At 54.6% G+C, this 21,060-nt stretch overlaps 1 protein-coding gene across 1 annotated transcript in view; it reads right to left on the bottom strand.

Moving 5' to 3' along the window:
- PDGFRB (platelet derived growth factor receptor beta) overlaps positions 1-16,448 on the bottom strand; it is a 32,017-nt gene extending 15,569 nt beyond the window's left edge. The window contains exons 1-11 of the mRNA XM_077824137.1: positions 16,376-16,448; positions 13,974-14,270; positions 13,187-13,453; positions 11,892-12,019; positions 10,456-10,630; positions 7,328-7,520; positions 6,920-7,035; positions 5,647-5,773; positions 3,465-3,676; positions 2,052-2,149; positions 1,150-1,282 (exon numbers count right to left, since the gene is read on the bottom strand). Of these exons, the coding sequence (XP_077680263.1) occupies positions 1,150-1,282; positions 2,052-2,149; positions 3,465-3,676; positions 5,647-5,773; positions 6,920-7,035; positions 7,328-7,520; positions 10,456-10,630; positions 11,892-12,019; positions 13,187-13,453; positions 13,974-14,270; positions 16,376-16,448 (1,819 nt within the window). The remainder of the gene's footprint in view (positions 1-1,149; positions 1,283-2,051; positions 2,150-3,464; positions 3,677-5,646; positions 5,774-6,919; positions 7,036-7,327; positions 7,521-10,455; positions 10,631-11,891; positions 12,020-13,186; positions 13,454-13,973; positions 14,271-16,375) is intronic.
- Positions 16,449-21,060: the final 4,612 nt, after the last annotated feature.

The raw sequence follows: 21,060 nt of genomic DNA, 5'->3' as shown, positions 1-21,060 counted from the left end.
ACCAGGGAGATGCAGATTTCAGCTGCAACAGCAACCCTCAGAGGGCCAGACGGGAGGGGCCCACAAGGCAGCTGCTCAGAAAGTGTGCATCCCTTACTGGAAAGACAGCAAAACTGCACACCCCCGGCGATTGCAGCAGGGAATGGCGGAAGCTGGGAGTTATTATGTCTGTGCCAGGGCTGATTTCTGCCTGGCTGGGAAGCGTGTTAATAAAGAGGAAAAGCCTGAGGCTCCTTTCCCAAACAGAACTGTAGCTATTCCAGATGTGGTCACCAGGGGTAGCTCTGTTTGACAATTTCATCCCCGCAGAGGTTCATTCTCAGAGGTGCTTTATACTGTCTGGTTTCCTTCTGACAGTTCAGTGATCATTTTGACGGGGGCCTGGATCTATCGGCCCTGAGATTTCTAATGGGTCCTATTCCCCCGCTCTCTGTTCCCCCATTCATGCTGGGACCAGGCCTACCAAAAGTTCCTGAGCCCAAGGAAAGTCCTGGTGTTTCTATCCCACCCATATGCCCTCCTGCTCTCCCAGCCCCCTAGGCAGTTGTGAAGGGCTTCGAGATCCCCAGGTAAAGGGCTGTAGGAGGACAGGGAACGCTCACATTGTTATTCCCACATTGGAGGCCGTTCTTCAACGCTGAATGTGGGTTCATGGATGGTCCCATATGTACTAGCGTGCTCCCACCCTCTGGGGGCTGCCTCCGGTGCTGGGAGCACGGCTAACATCACCCTGATGCTGCCCGAGCAGCAATGCCCCTGGTTCAGGCGGAGTGGAGAGAGAAGCATGGCCTAGAGGCAGGGCCACCGGACCTGACAGCCCTGTGGAATGTGCCTCACTAGCCCACCCCAAAGCAGGCAGTAGGCCACTGAATTCCCCTAAATGCCCTAAGGAGCACAGGCTCTGGGTGAGATCTGGATGTGCTCCCCATGTCCCATCTCTCCGTGCTAAGAGCATCGGCGCGTCGGTGACATGGACATCCCGTGAAAGCGCATCTGTGGCCCACCTTCTGCCCAGCTGGCCCTGGCTACAGGCCCACCCTCTGGCATTGGAGGCATGCTCTCCCTCTGTGGAGTCATGGATTTGTGCCCCGTTCTTTTACGTCCCTTTCACTGAGCATCCCCTGGTGATTCCTGCTGAGCACACGGTACCTAGCACCAGCTTGTCCCGGGAGAGCTCCCAGCTGCAGTCGTAGGGGAGTTGCATCGGATCCACGTAGATGTACTCATGTCCATCGGAGCTGACCGACTCAATCACCTTCCAACGGATTTCATAGCGAGGCTTCTGGAGAGGGGGAAGGGAGGGGAGAGGAGAGAGCTGAGAGTGGGGCTGTGCTGGGAGGTGTCCCCTGCAGACAGTTACCCTGCACCCCTGCTTCCCACAGCCCCAGCAGGGAGACATCCCAGCGGTGCTGCCTCGCACAGTATGGCCAGAGGGAAGGTCCGCCGCTGCGCGTCACACCGGCGAGCTCAGGTGGCATGGATGCCGGCTTCCTCCGGGCCTTGGACGTGCTCAACCCCCTCTCTGCCTCAGGCCCCGCCCCCACCTGACCCTTCCCCCAAGCCTCCCCACCTCTTCCCGCCCCTGCCTCACCTCTTCCCACCCAGTTCCACCCCAGACCCCGCCCCATCCCACCTCTTCTCCCAAGCGCCCATCCCTGCCCTGCCTCTTTCTACTTAGTTCTGCCTCCTCCCCCAACCATCCCTGCTCCTCCCTCCTCCCCTGCAGCACCTCCTGCATGCCGCAGAACAGCTGATCGGGAGGCACTGGGAAGGAGGGGAAGGAGTTGATCGGCAGGGCCACCGGCGGATGCGAGGTGCTGAGGGTGAGGGGGGCGCTGGCTGCTGGTGGGTGCTAAGCACTAAATTTTTTCCCTGGGTGATCAGCCCTGGAGCACCCATGAAGTTGGCACCTCCAGCTCTGCACCAAGGAGCTAGAAGAGGGGGATGTTCCCCAGCTGCCCATTGCAGCCCGGCCAAGCCCTCTCAGTGCATGCAGTCAAAGGGAGGAGACCTCCCCACCTCCCGAAGCGGGAGACGGTGCTCGCTCTGACCTTCAGCCACAGGACGATGAGGACCACCAGGAAGATGACGGCAAGCACCACCACCAAGGCCAGAATGACTGAGATGATGATCATCTTAAAGGGCAAAGCTACAACAAGAACCACATGGAAAACAATCAGATGCCTCCAGCCCCACGTGGCCTGGGGAGCTCAGGGCAGCCACTTGGGAGAAACTAGCCAAGAGGGCCTCATCCAAAATGCCCCACTTTGAGACCCTGCCCTGTCTTGTCCCATAAGTCCTGCTCTCCCTCCCTCTCCAAACCTCCCCGGATGACTTCAACCCCTGGCAGCCACTGCTGGGGCCTGGGGCACATCTTGGTGCTTTTGTGCCATCCCTTGGAAACTGACAGAAAGTGACCCTTAGCCAGGCCTCTGCGGTGTCCCCTGGCTGGCTGTACCCAGCCCTTACTCCCATGAGAAGTGTTCACTGATCCAGACCAGCCAGGGATGCCCAGAGAGGACCCTCTCCCTTCTCTGCTGGACTCAGGGTAACCCTGGACAATTATTCCCTGTCCCTAGAACTAATCCCCCCGAGGGGTGCTGGAAAGCGGCACAAACACACGGGGAGGGGGGCCACTCCATCGGGGTGCGGTGGGAAGGAATTAGTGGTGACGCTCCAGCCCCTTTGCTGCAGGAGAGCTCCCCACGGCCCAGAGGCTTTTGGAAGAGATTTGACCTCATGGCTGTGTACAGAGCCATGGGCTGTAGGAGGCAGTGGTCTGGCTCTTGGTGGGAGCTGGCCCGGCTGACCCTTTAGCCCAGAGTGTCGGTTCCTTTTTTAGTGACCTAGCCTCAGCCCTCTCACACCCTATAAATGTGTGGCTGTGACTCCCCCTAGTGCCTGCAGCCTGGATAACAAGTTGCTCACACGAATGCTGGTGAAATATACTGAGGGTGATGCCCGCTTGCTATCTGTTTGTGCAAACACCCTGCTCTCCCTTCGCACCGACGCTGTGGGGTCTGGCTCTGGCACATCCACCCGCTCCTGGTTTCTACACTGATGTTACTGCTCGGTGTCAGGACAGAGGACATTACAACTGGACTGTGCAAAGAAAGGGATATGTAAATGTTACCTTTGGACACAGACTCCAAAGCAGGAGGCAGTAGCTCTGCAGGAAGACGAGCCGGGAGAGGGAGGGGAGGAATGGGGCTATTTTATCCAGATAGGCAAAGCATGCACATACCAGGCACTGAAGTTGCCTCATTCAGGTGGCACAAATTGTTGGACACATCCAATGGGCACCAAGGGCTCCAGCTACGCTGCTCCATAAAGAGGCCTCTTCTGCTTGAACTAAAGGAGCCGGCTGCAGACACTAGTCCCCCAGCCTGGGCTAAGTTTCCACCCCACAGCAAACAGCGCAGAGACCTGCACACGTGGGACAAAGCGAGTGCCAGCCAACTCACCGTGTGAGACCAGGGTGATGTCCTGAAAGTTACTGCCCAGGAGGTTCCGCACAGAGCATCTGATGAGCAGGGGTTCGTCCACCCTGCGGAGCCGCAGTGTGCTGTTCACTCTGTAAACCTTCAGTGTCTCGTGGTACGTAGAGATGGTTTGCAGGTTGATCTCCTCTGAGTTGTTCCCCAGGACCCTGGTGGGCTGCTCCTTGGTGCCGCACCTTCCAGTTGAAAAAGCCACACATGGGAGACAATCCCGGCTGCATGACGCTGCAGGATGCTGTATTATAGCTGTTATAGCTCGGCTCTTTGTGACCCTGCCTGTGCCCTGCAAATGCTTGCGGATTACAGCTCTTCCTCCAGTGAGCTTCCCTGCCCCGCTGACTTCCCTGGCGCTGCATCTCTACTAACACAGAGCCCTTTGTTTGGTCTCATGCTCCATCACTGATGAGCTGGGGGGACTCAAGTGAGCCCCATCTCAGCTTCTGTTTTGAGGCACTTGTTCCAGCCCCTTTCCTCGTAAACAGTAAGTGACACAAACGAATGGCGAGGGCTGGAGGGAACAAGCCGCTGGGCTCCATTTCTCGCAGCACAACACGCGGATCTGCTGGTACCTGTGCAGCTCCGGGCATGGAGATTTAGAACAGTGCACTGCTGCGGCAGAGCCAGCAGGGGGAGCACCCACTGATATTTGTGTGTCCCATGAGAAATAATATCGGGGCCTCACAGAGGATGTTAGAAAACAAAAATGGGAGATTCAAGACTGGTGAGGACAAGCTGTGCCAATCTGCAGCAATAGGCCAAAGGTCAGCCCCTAAGTGACCTGATTCACATGTGCTGTGACTGCTGCCTATCACATAAGCCAGCCTCCCGTCTGTCTGTCCATATTCACCTGTTGTCTCTTGTCTTAGACTGGAAGCTCTCTTGGGCAGGGACTGTATTTTTGTTCTGTGTCTGTACCCCTAGTGCACTGGGGTTCCCATCTGTGGCTGGCGCTGCTAGGCACTATGGTAATACAAATAATAACTGAGGTGAACAACCAGAGCTCCGTCTCCTTTACCCCACTGGCAGAGATCTAAACCCCTTCAGGACTGAGATTATGGAGCACTAACTAGACACACAAGTGCATCAATTATACAGTAAAATTCAGTCCCAATTTTTCCCAACAGGAGACACGGTAAGCGAGGTGTGGGAGGTCTGGGCATGGGGCGAGAAATCATAGAATCATAGAATATCAGGGTTGGAAGGGACCCCTGAAGGTCATCTAGTCCAACCCCCTGCTCGAAGCAGGACCAATTCCCAGTTAAATCATCCCAGCCAGGGCTTTGTCAAGCCTGACCTTAAAAACTTCCAAGGAAGGAGATTCCACCACCTCCCTAGGCAACGCATTCCAGTGTTTCACCACCCTCTTAGTGAAAAAGTTTTTCCTAATATCCAATCTAAACCTCCCCCACTGCAACTTGAGGCCATTACTCCTCGTTCTGTCATCTGCTACCATTGAGAACAGTCTAGATCCATCCTCTTTGGAACCCCCTTTCAGGTAGTTGAAAGCAGCTATCAAATCCCCCCTCATTCTTCTCTTCTGCAGGCTAAACAATCCCAGCTCCCTCAGCCTCTCCTCATAAGTCATGTGTTCTAGACCCCTAATCATTTTTGTTGCCCTTCGCTGGACTCTCTCCAATTTATCCACATCCTTCTTGTAGTGTGGGGCCCAAAACTGGACACAGTACTCCAGATGAGGCCTCACCAATGTCGAATAGAGGGGGACGATCACGTCCCTCGATCTGCTCGCTATGCCCCTACTTATACATCCCAAAATGCCATTGGCCTTCTTGGCAACAAGGGCACACTGCTGACTCATATCCAGCTTCTCGTCCACTGTCACCCCTAGGTCCTTTTCCGCAGAACTGCTGCCTAGCCATTCGGTCCCTAGTCTGTAGCGGTGCATTGGATTCTTCCGTCCTAAGTGCAGGACCCTGCACTTATCCTTATTGAACCTCATCAGATTTCTTTTGGCCCAGAGATGCCTAGAGATGCCCAGTTCCCGGTTTCTCACAGCAGGAAGTGCTACAGGGCATGGTCCAGGAGCTTTGGGTGAGAGGACACCCACAACTGTCAGTCCCATCCTCGCCCAGCAAGAGGTGCTTTACACACTTTTCCATGCCTGCACTGGGTCACCAGGCCCCCTCACCCTTTGATGTCGTTGCAGGTGAACCACCTGAGCTCCGGCTGGGGCATCCCTTCAGTGGAGCACGTGACGGTCTGCTCCCCACTGCTGGCATTGCTGTTCTCCTTCAGCGACAACACGTTGGCGGGCACTGGGAAGGGAAAAGAGAGAGTCAGCCATTTGCTTTGCCAGCAGGAGGGGAGCAGGAAAGCCTCCTTTTTGGAGCCATGCAAGATCCCACCGTGTGTTTGGAGAGAGACTGCTAGGGGGCAGGAACTCATCCATGCTAGAGAACATGAGTGAAGTAAGTAGTCACTCTGCAGAGGGCCAAGGAGGGGCCTGGGCTGGTGGCCGTGTATACAGCTATGGTCCCTTCAGCAATAGCTGTACAATTTGAGGGCCCCCAGCCACTGGAATGGAGGATGAGCGTGTCCCCTCCCTTGAAGTCCATTGCTGGAGGCAGAGGGTGAGCCGAGGTGGTGCGGGCAGTAGGTTTCCCTCCCAGACTGCCCTGCTAGCTTGTGGGGGACTAGCAGGGAACACTTCTACACCTCAGATGGGCTGCGATTTAAGGGGCAAATTCAGACACAGTGTAAGTGGGGTCAGTGCCATTCTGCTGTGTCTGCTAGACCTGCACCCATTTCACGACGGGCCCCCGAGTCCCGCCGCGCTGGGAACGTGTTATGCCCAGGGAGGGTCGACAGGTTTCCAGCAACATGTTTTTTTTGAAAAAAGGCTTTTTGAGCAAAATGAAAAAATGTTTTGGTAACACACGTCGGGAGTTTTGAAAACTGGGAAATTTGACTGGAAACGGTTTCTGAAAACTACAGATCTTTTGTGGTTCTGGTTTTGTGGTTCTAGGGAAATAAAAAAAACACTGGAAATTAAAAAACAAACAAACAAACCCCAAACCAAAAAAAAACCTCCACAACTTTCTCCCACAAAATTTCCCGCAAAAAACAACTGGCATTTTCGGACTGTTTTTAGGCAGGAACATACACTTGCAGTACATACTGCCACCTGATGGACCAAATGTGAAGCATTCACCTGCCTTCAATTGTTTGTTGTATGCACATGGCAATAGTATTGCTTAGTTTCAGTAGGCAGTGGTGAATCAATCTGAGACATTTCGAGTGAGGGTGTTGTCTGCTTCCGCCTGTTGTTCTGACAAAAATGACCCAAAAAGGCTGCAGTCAAAGCAGCCGGGTCTTTATGTCCCGCTGTGAATTGTGGCGGGAGCTGCTAGGACCCTCTCTAACCCGCAGTGTCTCAAAGGTCGGTGGTGCCGCCTCCTCACCGTTAATTTGCAGGTAGAAGGACAGCTCCTGCGTGTCATCCTCATGGGATGCCCGGACGGTGTAGAATCCCCCTTCTTTCTGCTTCACCCGCACCAGGGTCAGAGTGGTTTGGTACCTGGAGGGAAAAGGATCCCAGAGCAGTGAAGATGGGAAGACACTCTCTGCTGCCCAACAGGCGTACTGGGGTGAGTCGCTCCCATCCAGCCGAACCCTGAGGCTGGCACAGAAACCGCACAGCAAACGGTCGAGACAGGATCAATGTGGAGGACCCCCCACCACGTTCTGGCTGGGCACAGAGAATTCCCATCGCCCTGCTCCACTCAGGATGGGAGCGGTTGTATTGCTGGGCCCTTGCCACACCAATCTCTGTGGGGAGGGCTGTGTCCCACCCACCGGGGCCGCCTCACCTGGTTTCCGACAGGTTCTTGCTGGTGATGGCGAATTCGCTGCTGTTCCCCACCCACAGAGTCTCATTGTCCTTCAGCCACAGGATGGTTGGCTGCGGATAGGCCTCGATCTGCACCTGGATGGTGCGACTCTTGTGCACCTCGGCCAACTCGATGTTGTTCAGACCAGTGTGGAACCTCACAAAGCCACGCTCTGCAGAGGGTTCAGAGAGGGGCAGGGTCAGCACCCCCATCCCAGGGCCTGCTCCCAGGAAAGGAGAAGGAGCAGGGAGGCTGGGGGGAGACAGAGAGAAGGGTGGGAGGGGGTAGGGTTGCCAACTTTCTACTTGCACAAAACCAAACACCCTTGTCCTGCCCTCCACCCCGCCCCTCCTCTAAGGCTCTGCCCATGCCCCACCCCTTCTCTGAGGCCCAGCCCCCCACTCACTCCGCCCCCCCTACCCCCTCCCGGTCGCTCGCTTTCCCCACCCTCACACACTCGCTCATTTTCACTGTGCTGGCTCAGGGGGCTGGAGTGCAGGAGGGGGTGAGGGCTCCAGCTGGGGGTACGGGCTCTGGGGTGGGGCCAGGAATGAGGGGGTTGGGGTGCAGGAGGGGGCTCCGGGCTGGGGGGTGGAGCAGAGGGGGTCAGAGTATGGAAGGGAGCTCTGAGCTGAGGCAGGGCGTTGGAGTTGGGGGGGTGAGGGCTCTGTCTGGGGATGCAGACTCTGGGGTGGGGATGAGGGGTTTGGGGTGTAGGAGGGTGCTCCGGGCTGGGACCAAGGGGTTTGGAGGGTGGGATGGGGAATCAGGGCTGGGGCAGGGGGTTGGGGCATGGGGAGTTGTGAGGGCTCTGGCTGGGGGTGCGGGCTCTAGGGTGGGGCTAAGGATGAGGAGTTTGGGGTGCTCCAGGCTGGGACTGAGGGGTTTGGAGGGAGGGAGGTCAGAGGGAGGGGGGATCAGGGCTGGGGAGGAGGCTCAAGGGTGTAGGCTCAGGGCAGTGTTTACTTCAAGCAGCTCCCGGAAGCAGTGGCATGTCCTCCCTCCGGCTCCTATGCAGAGGTGTGGCCAGGCGGCTCTGTATGCTGCCCTGTCCACAGGCGCCACCCCCGCAGCTCCTATTGGCCGCGGTTCCCGGCCAATGGGAGCTGTGGGGATGGTGCTTGGGGTGGGGGCAGTGTGCAGAGCACCCTGGCTGCCCCTACGTATAGGAGCTGGAGAGAGGACATGCCACTGCTTCCCAGGAGCCACGTGGCATGGAGGCTAGCAGGGAGCCTGCCAGCCCCGCTGTGCAGTGGCACCAACTGGACAGTCAAAGGCATAGTGAGCAGTGCTAACTGGAGCTGCCAGGATCCCTTTTCAACCAGGAGTTCCGGTGCAAAACCGGACACCTGGTCACCCTAGGAAGGGGATCTGGCTACTCGCCATATGGATACACATCTCTATTTGTTAAGAGTAGAGATGGCCCAATGCCCCTGAAATCTTGGGGCAATTTGATCTGGATCCAATCTTTGTGCCTCAGACCCGTCTTTAGTTGGAGGATGGTCCTTCCAAGGTCTGTGTGGGGTGCTCTGGAGACTGAGGGCTTCTAGGAAGCCAGCAAAACTCACAGCAGGAAAGGAGTTTGTTATTCTCCCACAGTATTTTTGCCAGCAAGTTAAAGAAGTATGGATTGGATGAATGGACTATAAGGTGGGTAGAAAGCTGGCTAGACTGTCAGGCTCAACAGGTAGTGATCAAAGGCTTGATGTCTAGTTGGAAGATGGTATCAAGGGGAGTGCCCCAGGGGTTGGTCCTGGGGACAGTTTTGTTCAACATCTTCATTAATGATCTGGATGATGGGATGGCTTGCACCCTCAGCAAATTCGTGGATGACACTAAGCTGGGGGGAGAGGTAGATATGCTGGAGGGTAAGGATAGAGTCCAGGGTGACCTAGACAAATTGGAGGATTGGGCCAAAAGAAATCTGATGAGGTTCAACAAGGACATGTGCAGAGTCCTGCACTTAGGAAGGAAGAATCCCGTGCACCGCTACAGGCTGGGGACCGACTGGCTAAGCGGCAGTTCTGCAGAAAAGGATCTGGGGATTACAGTGGATGAGAAGCTGGATATAAGCAGTGTGCCCTTATTACCAGGAAGGCTAACAGCATATTGGGCTTCATTAATAGGAGCATTGCCAGCAGATCGAGGAAAGTGATTATTCCCCTCTATTCGGCACTGGTGAGGCCACATCTGGAGTATTGCGTCCAGTTTTTGGCCCCCAACTACAGAAAGGATGTGGACAAATTGGAGAGAGTCCAGCGGAGGGCAACAAAAATGATTAGCGGGCTGGAGCACATAATTTACGAGGGGAGTCTGAGGGAACTGGGCTTGTTTAATCTGCAGAAGAGAAGACTGAGGGGGGATTTGATAGCAGCCTTCAACTACCTGAAGGGGGGTTCCAAAGAGGATGGAGCTCAGCTGTTCTCAGTGATGGCAAATGACAGAGCGAGGAGCAATGGTCTCAAGTTGCAATGGGGGAGGTCTGGGTTGGATATTAGGAAACACTATTTCACTAGGAGGGTGGTGAAGCACTGGAATGGGTTACCTAGGGAGGTGGTAGAATCTCCATCCTTAGAGGTTTTTAAGGTCAGGCTTGACAAAGCCCTGGCTGGGATGGTTTAGTTGGGGTTGGTCCTGCTTTGACCAGGGGGTTGGACTAGATGACCTCCTGAGGTCCCTTCCAACTCTAATCTTCTATGATTCTGAAGGGGCAGGTTTCACTCAATAAAATCCAGTTTAAAATGAGAGGAATTACACACATGAGGCGAGTGTGTTTGGCTGAGCCAGCTCCTGTGTCCTGGGGAGGCTGCAGCCAAACTCCAGCCACATCTCAAGGGGCCTCAGATCTCCTAGGCCCAGCATGGACGAGTAGCTCATTGTCTCTTGCCCATGGCTATAAGCAAAATGCTGGGGTTTTCTTACATGGGGGAGTAAGTGAGGGTGAGTCTAGGCCTCTTTGGGGGGCGGGTGAGTGACTTTCTGGGAGCAGGGGTTGCCAGGGCCATGTGGAAGAGGGATGAAGCCAGGCCTGCGTGGCATGGGGAGAGAGAGGTTGGAGGGCTAGCTGGTGCCCAGAGCTAGCTGGCCCTGAGGGTGTGGCAACACACCGATCACGTTGACCTCAATGTCCTTCTTGTCCATATTCTGGAGGTAGACCTCGGAGACGTGGCAGATGTAGGTGCCGGCGTCCTCCAGCTCTGCGTTCTGGATGGTCACGGTGGAGCGGATGTCATGGCTGGATCCAGGCAAGAAGGCCATCACAGGCTCCACGGCCTTACCTGCCTGTGCAGGGGAGAGAGGAGACCCCCGCCCCGTGAGATCAGCAATGACAAGACCGCCAGGCCAGGGGAGCACTGGAAACTGGACCTCCCCGTGTGTTTGGATCAGCCTGCGTATGCAGTGGGGACCCTCAGCCTTCTCCAGCTGAAGAACTCACTGCAGGGTCAGGCATGAACACAGCTCTGGGCTTGCCCTTGTCCTGGGGCCCCAGAGGCAGGAGCGCTGGAAGGAGCTCCCTTCAGAGTCCACTGGCCCCGCTCCCTAGTCACTGCCAGAGCTCACTCTTCCCCTGAGTGGCAGGGTTTGTAGAGAAGGGGCGAGTGGCTCTCCCATCTCGCCCGGGCTCCAGTGAGCAGTACTTCCCCACAGCTCCCCCTCCTTCCTCAGTCTACTTGAACTCAGCCCTGCATTGCTGGCCCAGCCAGCTGCGGGAGGGAGCACTGACCAGCGGGCCGAGTCCCCCACAGAGGAAGGATGGCCCAGTGGTTTAGGGCACTAGCCTTGGACTTGGGAGACCTGGGTTCAGTCCCCTGCTTCACCCCACACTCCCTGTGTGACCCGACATAAGCCACATAGTGCCTCAGTTTCGCATCTGTAAACAGGGATTACAGCACTTCCCTACCTCCCAGTGGGGCTGTGAGGTGTTCACGTAGGATGAGGACCAGATACGTACCTTAGACAGACACAGGACATGACCTTGCAATGCGGGGGTGCAATGGCTTTACCCAAAAGGTGCAGGGTTTAGACCCACCACAAGCTGCCCCCTGACTTCACCCCCACCTTCCAGGTAGCCAGGGCTGTGTGCTGCATATGCCAGCTAGGTCAAAAGCCCAGGACTCCCAGCTGCTGTGGGGCATCTCCTCCCTCTTGGGCTCTGTGGTGGACGTGTGGTGGTTTCATGGGCCAGAGCCCGACAGCAATTTAAACCCTGAGAGCTGCTCTCTCAGCCAATGCACCAAAGTCTGAACTGGGGCCCTCCAGAGCTAAATCCATGAGTCTCTGAAGCTTGAACTAAGGAGCCAGACTCTCAAGCCGAAGCCTGTAGCAGACTCACAGACTGTGTCAGGCGGGCACCGAGGGAGACACATGGCGGGTGGCCAGATGGCAGCTGTGCACCCCCTGTGGGAGCCGAGTCCTGGGGCTCCTGCCGTGAAGGGGGCAGCCTGGCTTGACACAGATGTGGCCTTGGCCCGCTATCTCCTGGCACAACCGGCAAGGGGAGGAGCTGCCAATCTGGTTACAGAGCGTGGGCTGCAGCACTCACCTCCTGGCGAGGGTAAAACCAGCTGAAATCGACCACTTCGTTGCCGCTTACAGTGCACATCACAGTGATGTTCTCGCCTTGCTTCACCACGGTCTGCACCGCGCTGATGGAAACATTGAGGGACGAGACTAAAGAGGAGGGAGGGAAACAGCAGGGGGTGAATCATTGCTTGGGAGAGCTAAACCCTAGGCAGCTGGCATGCTGGGACCACTACCTCCCACCATCGTCTCATGGCTTCCTTGTTCTCCCCGTCTGTCTGCATCCACCTGCTGTCTCTTGTCTCTTACTCAGCCTGTAAGCTCTCTGGGGCAGAGATGGCCTCTTTGGTCTAGGACCGTGCAGTGCCTAGCGTTACAGGGCTCTGGCCACTAGGCTTTACTGCAAATACAGTGGAAAAAAAGTACAGTGGAGTGAGGCAGGGGCATGATCTTAAAGAGATCCTGGGGAGCCCAGGGACCTCCGGGGAGCCAGGGAATTCTCCGGGGGAAGCAAAGAGGAAGCCCTTTTCTCGATGGAATCCAGCGTGGCTCTGACGTGTTCCACCTTGTGCCCACTTTACCGCCCTGTGAGACCGTTCCCTTCCCCAGGAGCTGGAGCTGCGGGCTCAGCAGGGAAGGAGTGCGTGGACCTGCACTGAGCACTATGCCTGCCGTCAGAGCTTGTCATTAGGAATGGCTCAGGGCAGGAGGGACAGGGGGTCTGCAGTCCTGAGAGGAGAGCCTGTTCCTCTGGGGGCACTGCTAGAGCACTGTGGTGGAAACTCAGAACGGAGTGAGCCCAGAGGCCTGGCTTCTGCTTTTATTTACCATGGTACATGCTCATTATGGCAAAGCCAATGGAGAGCCACTGGGGTAAACGAGAGCAAAATGTCCCCCATAAAAGCAGTGCCCGAATCCTCTGTCACCCAGGAAAGGGCGGCCTCTCCAGCAAGGCCGCGGTCAGAACACAGTGATGCTACACCATACACCAAGCCACAGCTCACGCTGAGGAGAACAGACGTGCTCCTGAGACAGAGAAGCGACAAAGGAGGAAAGAACGGGCACACCACTCCAGCCAACAACTATGTCTCCTCCAAGACTACACCTGTCACTTCTGTGGGAAAATCTGCAGGGCAAGAATTGGGCTCCTCAGCCACTTAAAAACTCACCAGTGACCCCCCTAGACAGACACCATCCTCGCAGCGAGGGGCAGCCGAAGAAGATATTTAGCTGGAGAGAGGCTGAAGCTGCCTTTAGACAGATCAGCCCAGACCCCTCTGATCCATCCCACTGGGGCAGACCTAAGAAGTGGCTCACCCTGGATTCTGTAGACGTAATACGCCTCAGAGTCCGCCTCCCGCTCATCTAGCGTTGCCCGGCAGATGTAGGTCTTGTCTTCGAAGAACCCCTTGAAACCTTGTTGCCTGTCATAGACTGCGGGAATTGGGTTCTCCACCTTCCTCTCATAGAGAGTCACCCTGGCTTGGGGGTCAGTGACGCGGCACGGGATGGTGGCCTCACTGTTGCCGGTCATGAAGATGAATGATTCCTCGGAGGTTGTGGGGAGGAAGACCAAGGAGGGGTCTGCAGAAGGGAAAGGGGGAAGGCAATCCAGTTACAAGAGAGACAGGAGAAGAACTTGCTTTGCAGCCCTGATTGCAACTTCCCACGAGCCACGGGATGGGACAACACCTCTGCTTGGAGACGGATGTGCTAAACTCCCGGGACGTTTCTCTCCCGAAGCTGCTGGGGTTATTACTAGGGACATGTCCCATCGGGGCTGCGTGCCTTGTTCTCCAAGACGTGAGTTTCACTCACTTTTTCTTTCCAATGATCCTCCCCCACCTGGGGGCCTATACTTCTCCCGGTCTGCACCAGGCCCCTGCGCTGGGGGTGGGGGGCTGCAGGGGCACTTCGATGCAGATAGGCGACTCCAGCCTCCCACATATGTCGCTCATTCTCTTAGGTCCTGTCGTCCCCCGCAGCCCTACTGCAGAGCAGAAGAACCCCCCTCTACCATCTTCAAATTCAGCCCCATCCTTCCACTGGCCTCCATCCCCCACAGATGCACACAGAGAGGGGATGGGGGTGCTCTGTCCCCTACCTGGCACAAAGACATAGACGGCCTGTCTCTCCGCGTGCTTCTGGTTCTGGGATTGGTTGTAGGTGCAGACGTACTCCCCCGTGTCAAGGCCTGTCACGTTCCAGAGTGTGAGCGTGCTGGAGAAGGTGCCGTCTCTCCACTCTGGCGACGCGGCTATGGGCTGCGTGTCCCGTTCCCAGACCACCTCGGCCTCCCCCGAGCATGTCAGTGAGAAGTTGCTCAAGAGACTGAGGATGACTTCGGGGTTGCTGGGTGAAATGTGCAGCTTGCTGCTTCCAGACACCGCAGCTGGCAAACCTAGGAGAGAGCGTAGAGAGTAAACCAGAGTGGGGCAATGGAGCCACTGAGCTCAGTGGGGCTGGATCAGAACCTAGAGCAGGAGCATTTGGTTTGAGAGGGTAAGTAACCCATTGTGGCGTTCAGGAATGACCTCACGGCTCCATCGCTACGGACTTGGAGCTAACTGTTGCCACCATAGGCTGAGATCCATACAGCAACACGGGTGCTCCCTTTGCCGGCTTCACCGCAGCTCTTAATACACATGGACTCTTGCCACTGCCACCCGGCCTGGGGTTTTCAGAACCGACCAGGGGATTTAGACACACAACTCCCGTTCATTTGATTGAGAGTGTGTGTCAAAATCCTTCGGAGCCCGCCCCCCCAAGCCATTCACGTTTTGGATGGAGCCCCCACACCTGTCATACCTGCCATCAGCAATAACCAGACCATCCGAATGAATACTTCTCTCTGGGGATCTCAAAGCTCATTGCACTCTTTGATGCATTTAGCCTCTCAGCAACACTAGGCGGTAGATAAGTTTTATTACCCCCATTTACAGATGGGAAAACTGAGGCCCAGCATGAATAGAACCCAGGTCCTCCCGACTCCCAGTGTTGCGCTGTACCTAAATGACCACCCCCCACATGTATGAGGTAACAGTGCACCCCAAGGGACTGGAGAGCTCAGTTTTCATGTGAACATTTGGGATGGGATGGCACAGATGGTGAGTGTGCAAACTGTCCAGGTGTGAGTCAGGTGCCAGCCTTTGAAAACTTGGACGCTAAAAGTTTGTGCACTGAGCCAAATTCACCATCTTGCGGCGTGATGCCTTTACACCTGCCCTCGGGATCGTGGAAGGGAACTTTTGGGGTGGACAGTGCTGTGAGAATCTGGCCAGGGGGCACCCGAGGGCCCCTCACAGCCTGCTAATAGCTGTGCTTCCTATGAATCCCCTTGCTCTGGTTTATTTGCCCCAGAAATGCTGAGTCCAAGAGCTGTGTTTATAGCCAACAGTGCACGTGTCACAGAAATGACCCTGGCCCTGATGCAAGTTCACCTCACTCCCTCCTCACTGAGGGCCCCAGATGCATATTCTGAAGGCCCGGAAGGGTCCTGCATTAGATGTGACAGGTCGACCGCTAGGGAGCTCCCTCCCCATCAGCTCTGTTCCCATGGGGCAGTGTGGGAAGAGACATGGATGAGGTTGGACCATGTTGTTTAACAAAAAAAAAAAAAAGGGGGGGGAGCAAAAATAAACTTTCCAGGAAATCCTTTAGAAGCAATACAGAAGGCAACTTCTTCCTGAATTGTTTCCTGTGCCACTCCCTGTCAGCTCTTCCTTGCTGACGGCTTCCTAGCTGCCCTCTTTGCTCAGACTTGCCCCTACACACCTGTTCCTGGCAGAAGAAGCGCGCTGGAATTGGAGGGCGCACACAGTATTCCACTCAGCGCCCTGCCACCAGGGCTCCTAAAGCATTGCGCTCCCATTGGCAGGCGGGGTGCAGCTGAGGTGGGGTCCCTTGCTGAGCTACAAGCACCTCCCTGGCCCAGAGCAGTGAAGAGAGAGAGAACAATTTTTGAAGCCGAGTTTTTGCACTATTGTGCATGTACCTGGGAGGGGAGATTCAGTGAGCCGGAGAGCCTGGAGCAAATGAATGTGGGGATACCTGCCTCATCCCCTGCTAGCGATGGCAGCTGAGTCCTGACTCAGCTTCTAAGAACTGTTCATCCCTAGGCTGGCAGAGCACCTCGGCTGCACTTTGCAGCTCTCCCCACAAGGCTGCGTGAGAGACACGCGTGTAGCCACTGGAATCCTCCTCTCGACTCATCTCACATGCATCAAAGCCCTGTAGGAAAAGGAAATTGGGCCCTGATTTGGACCAGAAATGTGTGACACTAGCCCTTTAAATATGAATGCTGGTGTGGGTGTTTGTCTGCCTGTGTGTGTGTGAGTGTTCGTGTGTGGATGTCTATGCATGGGACTGTGGGTGCACAGGTGTGTGTGTTCATCTCAGCCCCACTGCCCCCCATCGCCCTAATCATTCTGTCCCCAAAGCGGGAAACGTCCTTGGAGAAATCATCCGTCAGCAAAGAATCACCCTCATGCCCAGCCATATGCTCACCTGCGAGGAAGAGGAGGAACATCTTCAGAGCTGGAAGGAGCCTGGTGGGGTTCAGCTGCACTGCAGGCCGCATCCTGTCCAAGGCAACCCACAATTAGTGCAATGACACCAGAAAGGACTCCTAGGTCAGCCCCCATCTCCCTAACTATACTGTTACCTGTCCCTTCTCAGCCCCCAGACCAGCTCAGTGCAGCCCCCAGGTGTCTGCAGGGAGCAGGACCTTTTTATTTCATGTTTCCAAGGCACTTGGCTTGTTTGAGGATGATGACGGTCCAGGCTTGTGGAGTTTACTCCCCTTCTCAAGTCCCCCTCGCTGAAGGCCCTAACCCCACCATCTGCCCCCAGACCCCTCTTGAGACCTATCAGGCCACAGGTGAATACACCAGGCAAAAGGACCCATCTTTGTTATTCTGACATCCCTTTGGCTGTTGACTCCCCTCTTCTGGATCCTATCCCTGGGGCGGTCTAGGGGACTCTTCCAAACACACAGGCAGGGCCTTGGCAGTGAAACCACCAGGAGAAAACTGAACAGGGGCTGTGTCAGGGCATCCCTTGCTGGCTGCCAGCATGCCAGGAGTGTCATGTTTCCCTCCAGTCTTCTGAGGCCACTGGTCATCTCAGGCCATGGTCCAACGTGAGCTTCTCTCTGTCTCTCACTCTTAGCAGGCCTACCTAGTTTCCCTCATTCTGGAGTCACATAGAGGCCAACTCTAAAGCGTCTCTTGTGAGCAGGGATTTTGCTGAGTGTTTCAGTGAAATGTGTCACATCTTGCTCATTGTTTTTTTTAAATCTCAGTCCTTTGAACTGGACCAGCCGCAGAGCCCTGCTCTCTCTTCCTCCTTTCCTTATTCTCTTCTCCCCCTGGTCAAGGGTTGGGGAGAAAGCTGGACCCTGGGATCTTTTACTCCTGAAAAATCTAACTTTTTGTTGAAAAAACGAATAAATTTTGGGTGGTTTGGGTTTTCTTGCAAAATATTGAAAGTTTCGGAGGAAAGCAGACCTTACCACACACATTTTCACTTGGTTAAAATCCTGAGTTCCCCCCCCCCCCAACCCCAGTCTGGAGCCCCCTCCTGCACCCCAAACCCCTCATCCCTGGCCCCAGCCCAGAGCCCACACCCCTAGCCAGAGCCTTCACCCACCCTGCACCCCAACCCCCTGCCCTAGCCCAGAGTCCCCTCCCACACCCCAAACCCCTCATCCTGACCCCACTTCAGAGCCTGCACCCCTAGCCAGAGCCCACATCCACCTCCTGCATCCCAACACCCTGCCCCAGCCTGGTGAAAGTGAGTGAGGGTGGGTGAAAGCGAGCAACAGAGGAAGGGGCGATGGAGTGAATGGGGGGCGGGGGCTCGGAGATGGGGTGGAGCAGGGGTGGGGCCTCAGTTAAGGGGCGGTGTAGGGGGTCCCCGAAAACTTTTAAATCAAAGTTTGGGGTCCTTGGGCTGCTAAAGTTTGAGAACCGCTGCACTGTGCCATGGTTCAAAATACCCAGGAGTCTGACCAAACCCTTCCTCCTGCTCTCAGACACAGTACAAGGTTCCCCACTAAAAGCCCTGGTGGGAAAACTGTCCACAACTCCCTGTGACAGGGAGGAGCCGACGTAGACCATTTCACCCTGCACAGTCACTGAATCCAAAACGGGCAGTAACACAGAGCATGGAACCCCATTCCTAACGGCAAGCCACCTCCTCGGTACAGCTACCTGATGGATTAGCAAGAGGTGGGCCTGCGCACCTCTGAACTTTGAGAAAGCTCAGACCCAGATCTGAACTTCACAGTTGCGCCTGATCACTGTAATGGGCTGGACCATCTTGCTACCGCCCACCTCGCAAAGCACTGGGGAATGGTGGATCTGGAGCTAATGAAGAGACAAATGCAAAGGCAGCTCTCTGCTTGTGAGGTCATTAACAGCGTGAACCCGGTCCGGAGTCTCTTTGTCAGGTCCGTATCTAAAGAAATAACGTGGTATTTGTGGCACACAAAATGTTGCCAACTCTGGCGCTAGGTGCCGCACCGATATGTTGCATCTTGTCCCTATGGTTGTGCCTGTGTCTGCTTGGCGTTAGAGGGAAATGGTTTTGAAATGACGTGCAGTCATCCACTGGTTTTGTTTTTCTCTCGCCTTGGCTTGAAAATAACTGATTTACCAGCAAATCCTGCCAGGTTGCTGACTTATTCAGCAACTTTCCCCAAAGCTTTATTTTTCTTTCTTTCCTGCTTCTTCAGAGGTATATTTCCCAGAGAGAGAGAGTCAGTGCACTTAGGGTATGTCTACACAGCAAAGAAAAACCCACATCCGGCCCATGCAGACAGCTTGGGCTGTGGGGCTATTTCATTGCTGTGTAGACTTCCAGGCTCAAGCTGGGGCCCAGGCCCTAGGACCCTGTGGGTTGGGAGTGCCCAGAGCTCTCCAGCCTGAAATCTATATAGCAATGAAACAGCCCCACCGCCCAAACCCTAGAGCCCGAGTCGTCTGGGTTTTACTTTGCTGGTAGACACACCTCTGTGGAGAAGAGGAGTGAGATGTTGCTTAGGCTGCAAACTTATGTAACATCACAAGTCAAGTCCTCCAAGAATCTTGCCCTAATCCTGCAGCAGAGAGGGGACAGAGAGATCGCTAGCTAGCCAGCTTTATATTTCTTAACTGTGCAGTAAAGGCTAAAACAAACAATTGGTTTTGTTCCACAATCCACCTTCAACAAGGTGTATTACTCAGATTCTAAGACCAGAAGGGACTATTATGATCACCTAGTCTGACCTCCTGTATTTTACAGGTCCCAATCTATGCACTGAACCCATAACTTCTGTTTGCGCTACGGCAGCTCTTTTAGAAAGACATCCAGTCTTGAGTCAAAGAAGATCTAAAAACTATCACTATTAACCTCACCTGGGGCCCGACTTTGATCCTCATCCCTCATGCTGAGTAGTACTTTACTCCATGAGTATTCCCTTTGATTGCAACGGGGGTCACTCATGGCGTAAGGTACTACTTGCTACTTGACATAGAAGTGTAGGGTTGGAAGGGACCTTGAGAGGTCATCTAGTCCAGCCTCCTGCGCTGAGGCAGGAGCAAGTAAACCTAGAGCATCCCTGACACGTGTTTGTCTAACCCGTTCTGAAAAACCTCCAATGACAGGGATTCCACAACCTCCCATGGTAACTTATTTCAGTTCTTATCTATCCTTAGAGTTAGGACGTTTTTCCTAATAGCTAACCAAAATCTCCCTTGCTGCAAATTAAGCTCATTACTTCTGATCCTACCTTCAGTGGACATGGAGAATAACTGATCACTGTCCATGTTATAACAGCCCTTAGCATATTTGAAGACTGTTACCAGGAACTCCCTCCCCTCCCAGGGCTAAACAGGCCCAGGGTTTTTAACCTTTCCTCATAGGTCAGGTTTTCTAAGCCTTTTATCATTTTTGTTGCTCTTCAATGGACTCTCTCCAATTTGTCCACATCTTTCCTAACGTGTGGCGCCCGGAATGGGACACAGTCCTCCAGTTGAGGCCTCCCCAGTGCCGAGCAGAATGGGACAATGATCCCCCATGTCTTCCGTACCACACTCCTGTTTATACATTCCAGAATGATAATTGGCCTTTTTTGCCGCTGCATCACATTGCAGGCTCATATTCAACTGGTGATTCACCATCACCCCCATCTCCTTTTCTGCAGTACTATCCCCTAGCCAGCTATTCGCCAGGTTGTAACTGTGCATTTGATTGTGCCACATCCCAAGGGCAGTACTTCGCACTTGTCTTCACTGAATTAACATTGTAGATTTCAGAACTATTCTCCCGTGTATCAAGGTCCTAATCCTATCCTCCAAAGTGCTTGCAGCCTCTCCCAGCATGGTGGCTTCACAAATTTGGGTTCTCACAAGACATTTTTTGGTGGCCTCAGAGCACGGCCTCTGGCTGGTGGACACGCTGACAATTTTTCCTAAAATACTTAATTAACTTTAGGAAAAACAAATAAATATGCACGTTTCCACATCCAAGTCATTGTCATTTATTTATGTAGAGTTTTTTTCAGACTCAATAATAAAAATAATGTACAGTTGTCTCTATTCTTTACAGGACCTAAACAGAATAGAAACGAAATAAGGTGCTTTGCACGTTCTTCTCTTTTGTTGTTGTTGTTTCTTTTGGAGGTTTTTGATTGCTGTTTTTTTTTTAAGACTTGCTAGCTAGTAAGTCTGCTCCCTTGAAAACGGATATTTGTAGATTTGTTAATACCGCTTTTCACAGCAGACTTACTCAGCTCTGGCAAGCTGGGGGAAAAATTAAGCTCTGAATGGAGAGGTGGGTAGGGAGGCAGTGGGGGCCAAGGGCAACGGAGGGCTGGGGAAGGCAGCTGGGGCCATGGGTGATGGGGGGCGGGGGTGAGAGCCCGGGACTGGAGCCCAAAACCCCATGGCCGGAGAATGGAACCCAAGCCCTGCGGCTGGAACCTAAAGCCCCATGGCCAGAGACTGCCGCCCAATGCCCCAGAGCTGAAGCCAGAAGTCTGAGCCCCACTGCCCCTGGGAAAGGAGGGAACTTACACTGGCTGCCTGCTCCTCTGGTGTTTATGGCTCCAGCGGGAGGCAGGGCCCAACCCTTACTGGTGTCCCCGGGGAAGGGGTGAATGCTTTGCTCCCCTCCGCCCATATAACTGCTCAGGAGGCTGTGGCCACAAG

The sequence above is a fragment of the Eretmochelys imbricata genome, chromosome 8 (genome assembly GCF_965152235.1).
Source record: "Eretmochelys imbricata isolate rEreImb1 chromosome 8, rEreImb1.hap1, whole genome shotgun sequence".
In the NCBI taxonomy this organism is placed as follows: Eukaryota; Metazoa; Chordata; order Testudines; family Cheloniidae; genus Eretmochelys; species Eretmochelys imbricata.
Note: the sequence above shows the minus strand (reverse complement) of the source record. Positions and strands in the feature narration are given on the sequence as shown.